The sequence below is a fragment of the Camarhynchus parvulus genome, chromosome Z, assembly GCF_901933205.1.
Source record: "Camarhynchus parvulus chromosome Z, STF_HiC, whole genome shotgun sequence".
NCBI lineage: Eukaryota > Metazoa > Chordata > Aves > Passeriformes > Thraupidae > Camarhynchus > Camarhynchus parvulus.
The window spans coordinates 41,975,777-41,988,517 of NC_044601.1; the positions used below are offsets into that span (position 1 = coordinate 41,975,777).

A 12,741-nucleotide genomic window follows, 5' to 3' on the forward strand; every position below is an offset into this window, starting at 1 on the left:
AGGTGGCATCCACTTAAAAAGAACTGGTAGGCCAAAAAAAAATCAAGGAAAATGTTGGATGGAGCAATGTGACACACATAAAAAGGAACTGAAATTATCTCTGAACAGAGAGATCTAGCTGGAGCTCAGGAAAGAAAGGAAAGTTTATCACCTTAACAAGAAGAGGCAGCCAGTTCAGGAGAACTACAAGGATGTTGTGAGGTTATGCAGTGAGAAAATTAGAAGGGCCAAAGCCCAGCTAGAATGTAATCTGTCTACTGCCATAAAAGACAATGAAAAATGTTTCTGTAAACATTCACACCAAAAGGAAAGCTAAAAGGAATCTCCATCCTTAACTGGATGCTGTGGGAAAACATAATGACAAAGAATGAGGAAAAAGCTGAGGTACTTAACTGCTTTCTTTGCTTCAGTCTTTAATACCAGTTGTTCTGTGAGAACCAGTCCCTTGAGCTTGAAGACGGGTAGGCAGCAGAATGAAGCCCCAACAATCCAACAGGAAATGGTCAGCAACCTACTACACCACTTAGACACACACAGATCTATGGGACTGGGTGGGATCCATCCAGAGGTACTGAGGGAGCTGGTAGAAGAGCTTGCTGAGCCACATTGCATCATTTACCAGCAGTTCAGGCTAACTTGGGAGGTCCTATTGAATGGAGGTTGACAAATGTTACACCCATCTTCAAGGTGGGTCAAAATGTGAAATCAGGGAACTACAGGCCTGTCAGACTGAGTGCCAGGGAAAGTGGTACCTTCCCTCAGTGCCAAGGAAAGTCATGGAGCAGATCATCCCAAGTGTCATGAAACAGCATGTGCAGTACAATGACACAATGAGGCTCAGCCAGCAGGGGTTTGTGAAAGGCAGGTGCTACTCCATCAACAGGATCTCCTTCTATAACAAAGTGACATGGTTAGTAGATAAGGAAAAGAGGGTATATGTTGTCTGCCTGGACTTTCATAAAGCTTTTAATGGCATTTTACACAACATTCCCCTGGAGAAACTGTTTCTGTGGTTTGGACAGGCACACTGGTCACAGAGTAAAAAACCTTCTGGAAGTCTGGGCTTAAAGTAGTAGTGGGTGTAATTACATCACCTGGGAGCTGGTGGTCAGTGGTGGTCCCCAGGGTGCAGTACTGGGGCCAGTTCTGTTCAATAATTTCACTGATGCCCTGGACAACAGGATCAAATGAATGTTCAGTCATTTTACGTGATTGCAAAACACCAAGTTGGGTGGGAGTGTTGATCTGCTGGAGGGAAGATTCTGTCATAGTGTAAGGCTCTGCAATCTGGACAGGACAGGAGTGGAATCTGGACAGGCTGGACTGATGGGCCAAGGCCAGTGGTGTGAGGTTCAACCACAATAAGTGCTGGGTCCTGCCCTTGACTCACAGCAACCCCAGGCAGCATCCCAGGTTTGTAGAAGGTCAATGGAATCTTGGCCTGTACCAGCAATAGTGTGGCCAGGAGGACCAGGACATGGATTGTCCCCCTGTACTCAGCACTGGTGAGGCCACACTTCAAATCCTGTGCTCAGTTTTGGGCCCCTTGCTCCAAGACAGACATTGAGGTGCTGGAGTGTGTCCAGAGAATTGCAATGGAGCTGGTGAAGAACCTGGAGTACAAGTCCTGTGAGGAGTGGGTGAGGAAGCTGGGGGTGTTTAGCCTGGAAAAAAGAAGGCTCAGGGATGACCTTATTACTCTCTACAACTGCCTAAAAGGAGGCTATAGGCCAGGTGCCAGTTGGTCTCTTGTCACAGGCAACAAGTGCTGCTTTGTGAGATGTGATCTGAGAAGTGAGAAAATGGCCTCAGGTTGCCCCAGTGAAGGTTTAGATTGGAAATGATGAAAAATTTCATCAAAAGAGTTATCAAGCACTGGAACTGGCTGCCCTGGTTGCAGTCAAAAGACATGAAGAGATGGCACTGACAGACATGATTTAGCAGTGGCCTTGGAAGCATTAGGTTAATGGTTGAACTCAGTGATTTTAAAGATCTTTTCTTACCTGTATGATTCTGTGAAAATTAATTTCCCATTCCTGCTTTTGACAGTTCTAATCTGAATGCCTTAATCAGAACTAATATATATTTTTAAAGAGGATGCTTTCTGGATTTTATCAGAACCTCAGAAAATTGCCAAATTGTGGTTCTGCAAAAAGTCCTCATGAGCTCCTGAATACAGGATCAATCGTTCTTCCAAACACGATGTTATAAGACATTTGACAAGTTGTTTTGCTGTGATTGGTGTGCCAGGTGAGATTAAGACAGATAATGCACCCGCGTATATTGGAAGCAGAGTTAGAAGGTTTTTGGAAATATGGGGCATTAAGCATGTAACAGGGATACCACATTCACCCACTGGTCAAGCCATTGTGGAGCGTGCAAATGGGACGCTGAAGCAATATATTGCCAAGCATGCAGAGATTGTAGATCCTCAAGAAAGACTTGCTAAGGCTTTGTATGTGATGAACCATTTGTGTGTATTTGGGGAAGAGGACACACCCCCTGCTTATAAACATTGGAATCACATACAGGGTGACAAAGTGACAGGGAAAAAGGTTTGGATCCATTTTAAGAACCCTAAGACAGGTATTTGGGAAGGCCCTGCAGAGGTTGTGTACTGGGGAAGAGGTTATATTTGTGTACTTACTCCAACAGGCACCTTATGGGTTCCCGCTAGATGGACAAAACCTGCTCTGGATGAATCATTATCAGCTAAGTGAACAAGTCCGAGAAAGACTGCAAGAGAAGCTGACAATTACCACACGACGCTTTTGTTACAACTATCTCAATGGTGCCCATCTGCTGAGCAAGCATTGCACCAGCCACCAGGAGACTGGTTAGACTGGGTTGAATATTATACACCAGGAATTTTCTGTCACGCTATAGCTAGACAACCTTGTATTAGTTGCAATCAAAGAAACTGTACAGCTTGGATAGCATTTAAATGTGGAAGATGTGATCGCTGCTTTTGGGCTTAAGCAGACCGTTTTGTGGCAACTTTGGTGTCATAATTGTGCAGGGATACACCAGAGGGAAGGTAATTGGGTGCGAGCATTAAGGGAGTATTTTAACATTCCAGTAAGGGAAGCGTTAAAACTTTATGAATCCCCTGAACAATTGTGGAGTGCTTGGGTTCACTGGCACTTACGTAAATGGATTCCTGTATGTAAATATCTTTCCCTTTCACGAATTTTGGCTGCTCGCTGTGAGAGATTTGTACCATTAACAGAAACATCAGTATTAGGGCCTTTTTCCACACAGGACAATGCAGAACAGCTGCTAGAAAGGTGTATTGAAGATCTTAGACGCTTTGGAAATAGTCCACTTGGGAGAGCTAAACTAAAAAAGAAGCGTCAAAAATGTGGAAAATCGCGAGTGTAATATTTGCTACCCTAGCTGCAACGGAAGCCATCTATACAATTAGGCCTAGACATAACATGTGGGTAACTTGGACTAATCAAACGGGTCAAAATTCATTTTGTTTGTCATTGGCCACGGCTTCCGATCCCTTTCGAACATGTTTAATTGGAGTGCCTTTAGATTCTTTTGAGGAATTTGAATCTTGGACGACAGCGAATCCCATTCCCAGCAAGCGTGATAAGTTCTGTAGAATTACCACCGGAACAGGAGGTAGGACACTTGACATTTGTACAAAGTTTGGGTCATACATTTGGCATCCTTTAGGGATTACTGCATGGAACATTACCAGACATCTTAATGTTACAGGGCAAGAACCACAAGAGCTAGAATTGTTAGGCTCTGCCCCGGGAAATTATTGTCTGTTTTTGGGATATCAGCCAAAAACCTTAACAGAGGTTAAGGAAGGTCGCCCACGGAATGAGAGTCAACTCATTAGTCCATCAGACCCATGGTATCAGAATAAATCAGCATATTGTGGAGGATGGGTTAAGGCTGTTCGCCCATCAAAAGACAGCTCATCGAAACAGCTACCCCCTGGAATTTTTCTTATTTGTGGTGATAGAGCCTGGTCAGGTATTCCCTCTAAGCCTTTAGGAGGACCTTGTTATTTAGGAAAGTTGACACTCTTTGCCCCTAGTATACAGCAAGCATTGAAAATTACCAAGCCCATAAGAAGACAACGCCGTAGTGTTTATCAATTAGGGCCAGACTGCAAAGACGACGTAGATTTGTGGGATCGTCCTGCTGTCATTGTATCCTCCATTTTTGCACCTGGTGTAGCCTCTGCTAAAGCATTAACCCAGCTGAAAAGACTAGCTTGTTGGACAGGGAGACAAATTAACATTACATCGAAGATTTTAGCAGAATTAATGACAGATGTTGATAGTGTTCGACACGCGGTACTCCAAAATAGAGCAGCCATTGATTTTTTGCTATTAGCTCAGGGTCATGGATGTGAGGAATTTGATGGGATGTGTTGTATGAACTTATCTGATCACTCCGTGTCAATTCACAAGCAACTATCACAGTTGCAAGAAAATATGAAAAAGCTTACAGTAACTGACTGGGGACTGGACGAATGGTTAAAAAGTCTTGGCTTAGGAGGATGGATTCGCACGCTAATTATGTATGCTATAGGTATTGTTTTGGGTGTAGTGTGCCTTGCCTTGTTGTTGCCTTGTTTAATCAATTGCTTACAGGGTATGCTACAAAAAATGATGCGAAACATGTGGCAGACGAATTTGATGGTTCAAAAAGAAAACGGGGGAAGTGTGGAGAGTTTTGTTCAGGGCTGGCTGCAGGAAAAGGGCCATAGTGAGCAAAACCTGCTTCAGCTTAAGGAACTTGGTTTGAAGACATAAGTAGGATGTGAAAAAAGGATCTAGTTGCAAAGCTGTAACTAAAAGAATGCTGACAGATGATGACCTTGCCTGCAACATGAGGATGTGGGAGAGAGATTAGTACTGAAAGCACGCCGAATGTATCAAAAGAGTACCTTCAAGAATGTAGAAATAGGCGTATTCGGTTGATAAGTTACTAACCAATCATGAGCTTAGTTTTGCAATATGTATGAACCTCATTATGTACTATATAAATGTAGAATGGAAGAGCAATAAAGGTGGTTTTTGGAGTGGCGTGTTTGTGTTTGTGTCTTTTTTTTCTTAGGGGGGTTTATATTTTTCTTGGAAGAAAGAAAATTAAAATGGTTTGTGTCTGTGTGTTTAAAATAATCTCTGCTGTTTTCTATAATTCTTTTTGTCTCTATGTTATAATTTACAACTTAAATTTTTTTATCATATGTCATTAAACAACATTTTGTTTTTTGTTTTTTTAGGTTTTTTTTTTTTTTTTTATTTAGGTCTTGCATTAATGATTATAGGGTTTCTTTTTTTTTTTTTTAACTGTTTAACAAAAACTTTTTTTATTAATAGGTAAGAGAATTATTTTATGTTCTTTCACTTAGAACAACATTCAAATTTTTTAAACAAACCAATCATAAAACAAATCCTCTTTTTTATAGAAAAAAGGGGGAGATTCTTTTTTTTTTAACACCTCAGGGGGTTGGTTAATTTTTTCTTTTTTTTTTTTTTTTTTTTTTTTTTTTTTTTTTTTTTTTTTTTTTTTTTTTTTTTTTTTGTTTTTTTGTTTTTTTTTTTTTTTTGTTTTTTTTCAGATTGTGACCCCTTTTTTCTTTTTTTGAGGCAACCAGAAAGAACCTTACGGGGCTCTCAAAAAACCTTTTTAACTGCTTTACTCAGAACCTCCTTTTTTTTTTTTTTTTTTTTTTCTCCTCTTTCTCTTTTTTTTTTTTTTTTTTTTCCTTTTCCTTTTTTTTTTTTTTTTTTTTTTTTAACTCCCACCTTTTTTTTTCCCTCAAAAACGGCACGCACCCTGACTCCCTACTGGAGGACAACCCAACACACTACGCCCACTCGTTACCACACTCCGTCCTGCAGCCAACACCCTTTCTCCTTTTTTTCACCTTTTTTTTCTCCTTCTTTCACACCTGTTTGCCCTCCTTTCCCTTTTTGACCCACCTTTCATCCCTTTTTTACCCCCTTTTTTTCGCCCCCTTCCAACCACCCCCCTTTTCCCCCCTCACCCTCTGCCCCTTCTCCTTCACATTTCCCGGAGCCACTCACTTTCTCTCTTTTACGTCTCTTTCCTATTACTTCCTAAGTTTACCCACTAAATTTTTTCCCAACTTTAGTGGGTCTCAAATTAGTCAGCATAAAAACATCTAATGAGCATATAACTCGTTAAGTAAAGTGTTTAAAAGAACAAAATAATGAGTAAAGACACTAATAAAGTAGATATAATAATAAATAAATAATTTATAATCTTAATAAAATTCATATATTATTTTATTATCAAATATATATAAAAAAAATAAAAAAAAAAAAAAAAAAAAAAAAAAAAAAAAAAAGAAAAAAATATGAGTTTAAAAAAGATACAAAAAAATATTAAAAGATACTTCTATTTTCTCTTTTTTTCTTCCTTATTCCTTTTTTTCTTTATATTTCTTTTTTTTATTTAATTTTTTTTTTTTTTTTTTAATTTTGAAATTATGTTATTTTAAAAAAAGAGAAAAGGACAAATGGAAAAATCACCATCTTTATTATTATATTGTGGCTTTTATTAAAGAAAAAAAGAAAAAAAATAAAAAAGCACTAAAAAAATTACATTATTTATCATTTACTAACATTTCTTAAAAGAAACAAACAATCAAAAAAAACACTTAATAAGAAATTTTTTTTAGTATTAATTATTGGTTAAAAAAAGAAAAAATAAACACAACATTTACAACACCAATAACATCCGGTAATTTTTTTAATAAAAAAAAAATAAAATTTTTTTAAAAAAAAGGGTATTTTGATTTTTTCTTTTATTTTTATTATTTTTTTTTTATCTTTTTTTTTTTTTTGCCCAAACCCATATTAAGAACCCCTTACACATTTTTTTTTTTCTTTTAAATTTTACCCTCCACAACAACAAACAAATCCCCCCCTTTTTTTTTTTTATTACCTTTTTTTTTCACACGGCTTTTACAAAAAGGGCTCCCCTTTAAAAACATACCCACACTTTTTTTATATTTTGATCATCCTAAATCAGAATGGCATGATCGTTGATCATTAACGGAGACTTTTGTAGTGTTTCGCATTAAAGGACAGATTTTCAAAGATGTGTAAGAGAGATATGGTGACTGACTTCTATTCAGACTGCTGCGACAAGAACAGCTCAATTTCCAAATGCTGATCTGAAATGCACCCTCTCAAATACCATATTTTAAAAAGATGCCAGACTTTTCAATAACTAAGAAGCTTCTAAGAACAACAGTATCATTTCCACTGATATATATCAGTTAATGCTCCTTTCAGGAAAATATTAGGTCTGCAGAAAGCAGAAGAGCTCAAAGACTTTCACAGGAGAAAAATGTGGAGTGCTCCTAGGAGTTGTATCCCTTGAGTTGCAAAGCCAGCATTCTCTGGCACTGCTCTGTAAGCCAGGCTCTTACCCACTACATACTGAACAGGACTAAGTGAAAAGTGGTCTTGCAACAAACAGCAGTTTTGCCTATCAGTGGTCCCCGGAGGCTTTTACTTCTGGAAGTTAGTAGGAAGTACACCAAAAGTACTAGCTTAGCACATAAAAGACTCAAGAGCATCATGAAGGTAAATGAGGATTAGAGTCACATTATGAGAACAATGTCAAAGGGCACTTGATGAACACCACAAAGCTTAACATCCAATGTATTCATTGCAAACATGGAGGGAAACAGAATCTTTCTCCAACTGAAAATTTTGCTCGTATGTGCCAAGTGCACAATGTGGTTTTTAACAGTTACGAGAGCCATGGTAGTTCATGTAAGTGCATAAGGGAAATAAAAATCTCAGTTGCCTTTTGAAAATGTAATACCACTGTAATGTAACTACACATAGATAAACTACTATCTTTTCCCTAATGATTTTTATCATTACTAATGTAATCTCACGAACTAAATATCAGGAAGGGTAAATAACCTATTGAAACAGATTCTGAAGAACCGTTCTTCAGAAGCTGTTCTTTACAGCAGAAGTTTTCTATTCTGCAAGGAATTTTTACAGGTTATCTCTAAGTGACAGAGAAGGATATATGGAATTCCCTCTTTCATATCCTTAATTAAATACATATTTCTTATTTAATTAAAAGATTTCCTAAGATTACTCTTGATTCATTTGGTCAAATGGCAAAGACTAGAAAAACCAAAGCTTGGAAGCCCATTAGAAAATAGTAATTCTCAGCAGTTAAAGCAACAAACATTAACTAAATATTAAGATGTTATGTTCTCAAAGTCATAGGAATTAGTTCAAGAGGTTCGAACTCTCTAATTTTAAAAAGAAAACCAATCAAATACCCCAAAAACCCACCCCAAAACAAAAAAATCAAGAAAACAAACAAGAATGAATAGGAATCTGAGAAAGTACTTACTACAATGTCTTCAGGAAAAGTATCCAGACTGAAGGAGCCATCATCAAACATGACTTCATAGAAAACCTGAGACATCACTCCTATGACTCTGCAACTATAGTATCGTGTATTTCTGTGTTTCGTGATGACTGTCTGCCCAACTGTAATGGCCTTCCGACATACTTTAGCTCTCTTGAAAAAAAAGAAGAATTTAAAAGAAAAAATAAATTTAAAATACCAGCTTATTCATAAAAAAATTATCAGTGTAAAAACAGGGTTGATAACAGCCGAGCACTCAAGATAAAAACTTCAAATTAAATTAATTTAATTCAATCATGTTAATATAATTTCTTTTACTAACAAAATTTCTCCACTTTGTGGGAAAACAAATGACATCTGAAGAATACTACATTGAAGCATATTTCTGCAACTGATGCCTTGGAACTATTTTGCATTCTATCAATAATATATAATTAGAAAAAAATTGCTAGTTTTGTTTGCAGTGTAATTTGTAGAATTTTTCTGAAGGCATAAGGTGTGACGAACCAAGAGTATGGCTGTGATTTTTTTAAAATTATGAGATTTTGAAGTACTGGATTCCTGTATGATTCCACATAATAGAATGAAATTTTGCCCAGTGAGATGCAATAACTAAATGCATATCCAGCTCTTGCCAGAGCTATCTACAGCAGTGTATGGGAGGAACTTCTTAATCCACATTGTGTGGAGCTTTTGCTGTAAAGCTTCAAACAGCACTGATCACTCTTCATCAGTTATTTGCATAGTATATCAGTAGCAATATTTTTTTTCATTTTTCACTTACAATTCTCCAGTGCTAATTATATAAATCAGAAGACTAGCAGTGTTTTTTAACTATGCAAAAATTCTACATCAATAACTAATTGATGGATTCTATAACTATAAAAACAATGGAACTTTGTAGGAAGGCAATCACTAAGAAGTTCACACCATACAGTCAACTGTTATATCTCAGCTCTCAACTACTGTATCCCTATGAACCTTCCACTTTTAAAGCAACCTTCTTTACCAGGAAATATAAAATCAGTATCTTCTCATCCAAGTAACACAGAAGGCACTTCTTTCTTATAAGCTTAACTACTCAGTATCTCACAAAGATCCATTGTTTTTATGCAAAGGGGAGCTATTGTGAGTTTGAATACACCTGAAGAGTTAAACATTTCTAGTTATGTAAGATGCATGTGCACTGGAATATCTATATTTTATTAGAAATATTTATATAAACTATAAAAGAATACTTTTATACACAGTCCACACTAAAGTAATCATCAAATTTCCTAGTACTACTTTTGAAACCTTCAAAGGCAGTAAATTATTCAGTCAATATAATAGTCTTAAAACTGCCTTATGAAAATCTGGAAATTCTACAGGATTTTTATCAGTAGAATTGAAGAGAATAAAGAACAGCATCAGTTCTTTTAGTTAGATTTCGAGTATTAGCAGTAAAGTGAATGTTTTGGAGTAAGAGGAAAAACCTACCCTAAACTTGAAGACTTCTGTTTTTGCGCTGACTTCTTGTCACTACTGGGCTTCCTTCTTGGATCTATTTATGGGATTTATAATTTTTAAACTTCTCTGCTCCTGAAAACTAAGGGCATAGCAAGTACAAGTATTCTGTGCCATTTCTGTAGGCTGAACAACATCGTTACAAAGACAAGTACACCCCAGAAGCAGAATAAGAAAGTATCTAACTGGGACATTAGGAACAGGATTGGGAGTTTTAAATTGAATTGATTCAGAAATACTGATGAATAAACTGGCCACTGCAGCAGGTGGCCTAGCAAAATTGAAACAGCCTTTACAGTCATCTCTATTGGCATCAGGAACTAGCCAGTGGCAGATTTCAAAAGTACTGCCAAAGTGGAAAAGGCCAGAGACCAAGACCACAAGTTAATAGTAGAAGCACTTAGTACAGTTCAAGATAATGTGTCTTTAGCTTTCAGTTGTATACAAGCACAGTTACGGATGCAGGTAACAGCAGCTCTGATCATACAGGAAGGGGGTGATACTATTAAAGCTCAAGATGTGTATCTTGACACTGAACAGAGTATTTGCCACTTTGAGATTCATCCAGTCACTGATCAGAAAACTGTGCTAGTATATACTGGTAAAGGGTGTGTGTGCTTGAGAACTGCCTGTGCTGCTGTAAAAATTGGTAACGATGCTATTTTGCCAAGTAGAAAACCTTCTAATTTTTGTATTTGCAATTTTGTTAAGATTATCGGGTGTAATTTTTTTATATTTGGCTCCAGTGACATCCCAACAACTGATTAAAACCAATTACACAATGTATCACAGACTACCACCTACTCCTATTGAAATGGACCTCACGTTGGTAAAACAACTACCTATTAGAGATCATGAAGAAAATCCAAAAAAATCAGAGAGAAAACCTTAATTACTGTCCAATATGATACATAAGAAATAACCAGAATTCTGAAAAAAAATAAAACAAAATGCAGATCATCACTGGTGGGATGTAATCTCTGGGTGGTCACCAACTGCAAATGGGATCTTTAATAAATTGTGTCACCCCATTGTAGTTTTGTTAATATTAGCTGGAGTAAGTTTAGGGTTATCCTTTATATATTATACATATATACACACACACACCATACATCTGTGCATCACACACCATACATCTGTGCATCAGGGCTCTGCCTGTCACAGACATTTGTAGGATTTAGTTGAGGTCACCTCAGGTAATAAAACTCAATGATGTTCCTAAAGCACTTCCAAGTGCACCTAGAAATAATGTTCTCGGCATACTCACAAATTATTTAACCATTGTACGTACAATAAAATTATTTCTTCCTCAATTTAACTGTCTATACATAGACTAAATATAAAAATTAACTACACAAATAGCAATTGACTGATATTATCATAGGAGCAATAAAATGTCCATAAGCATGTTTTATCCAATCTTGAAACATACGTAAACATACAAGTTCATTTATCTTTCAATTTTTTATTTTATTATATTCAGTTTTTGGTGGGGGCAGAGGTGGATCAGATGTAAACTAGAGACTATTAATTTATTTATTTCTATGAGATAATAGAAAAAGTATTCTACTACAGAAACCCAAAGAGATATTGCTCTATTAAAAGGTTTAAATCTTCTCCAAAAGAAGATGTAACTCTTCAGAGAAGATGGAGGGCAAATTACAATATTTTAAGAGACAATGCAGATTGACTTAATGATAAAATTTTCAGAGAAGGAATGCCATTTCTCATTAGAAAAAGTAATAAAACCCAAAAATGCGTTCTAGCTCAAGAAGATTATTTTTTAGTATGTTATCTTCATAGGATTCTTAATTTATTTCTCAGAAAAACATATTCACAAGTACAATCTGTAATTGACTGCATGTCCCAGAAAACATTTCCTGACAGAAAATCTTAACAATTTATTGACATTAAGAATGCAATTTTTTGATCAGAAAGGACAGCTGTTATATAAGGTAGTCTATCAGATTAAAGAAACAGCTGTGGTAGTTATCAGATTATTGAGAAAGCTGTCGTTTAAAAGCATGATTTTCTTTAATGGTACCAAAGCTAAGAATAAACTAAGGTAGTGGCAGAAATACAGAAAACAACTACATACAAAGAAAGATAATCTTCCCTTCTGTGTGCAAACTTCAAAATTTAAAAGGGAAAATTACTTTCTCCTTCATTTTCTATATGGCAGGGAACAAAAGCCGTAAATACATAAATTACATCAATATGAATTCATAATAACATCATGAAGTAGGTACCTGATGTACATCTAAATACCTAGAAACTTTTTCAGGCTACAGTTTTTAATGGAGGATCCTAAAAGATCTGAGACTTACTCCACACTGGAACCTAAATCTCATGTCTTGTTTACTCCTTGGAATTCCAATTTCAGCATAGAAATTATTCAAGAAATTTCAAAAATAATCCAGCTCATGATTTTTGAATAACATGTCCTTCTGAAGGCATGGCTTAGTCTTTCTGAGATCTTTGGGGGCTGACAGTAGTTAGCAGACAGTGACAAACAATGACACTCCATCACTAAGGTATTCAACAGAAAAAGGATCTACAGCTTCCACTGGACAGCATCCCTTCATTCCCTGTTTGCTACAGAGGTTAAGAACTGGCTGACAATAACAGAAGATAATTTTAAGTAGCTCCAAAACCAGCAACAGCAGGTATTTGCATCTTCTGTTGCTGCCTCTTCTAAAAACCGTTATTCTTGAAAATGTTACTGGGGCTGGCTATCTAGACATTTTTGTTCACAATTTCCAAAGGAAATAGCTGGAAGTATAGGTGTGTCTCCAGCTGGCTTCCTCTGATCTGCAGGGCTTATATGGA

The 12,741-nt window shown here is 36.5% G+C and overlaps 1 protein-coding gene across 4 annotated transcripts in view; it reads right to left on the reverse strand.

The window, feature by feature from the left end:
- The window catches only part of KDM4C (lysine demethylase 4C), a 251,390-nt gene that overhangs the window by 18,714 nt on the left and 219,935 nt on the right, over positions 1-12,741 (reverse strand). For 3 of the 4 annotated variants that reach the window (XM_030969349.1, XM_030969346.1, XM_030969347.1), the window contains exon 19: positions 8,389-8,559. In XM_030969349.1, coding sequence (XP_030825209.1) covers positions 8,389-8,559 — 171 coding nt within the window. Of the gene's footprint in view, positions 1-8,388; positions 8,560-12,741 lie in introns of those variants that run through there. The other variant, XR_004061512.1, reaches the window with a different exon arrangement.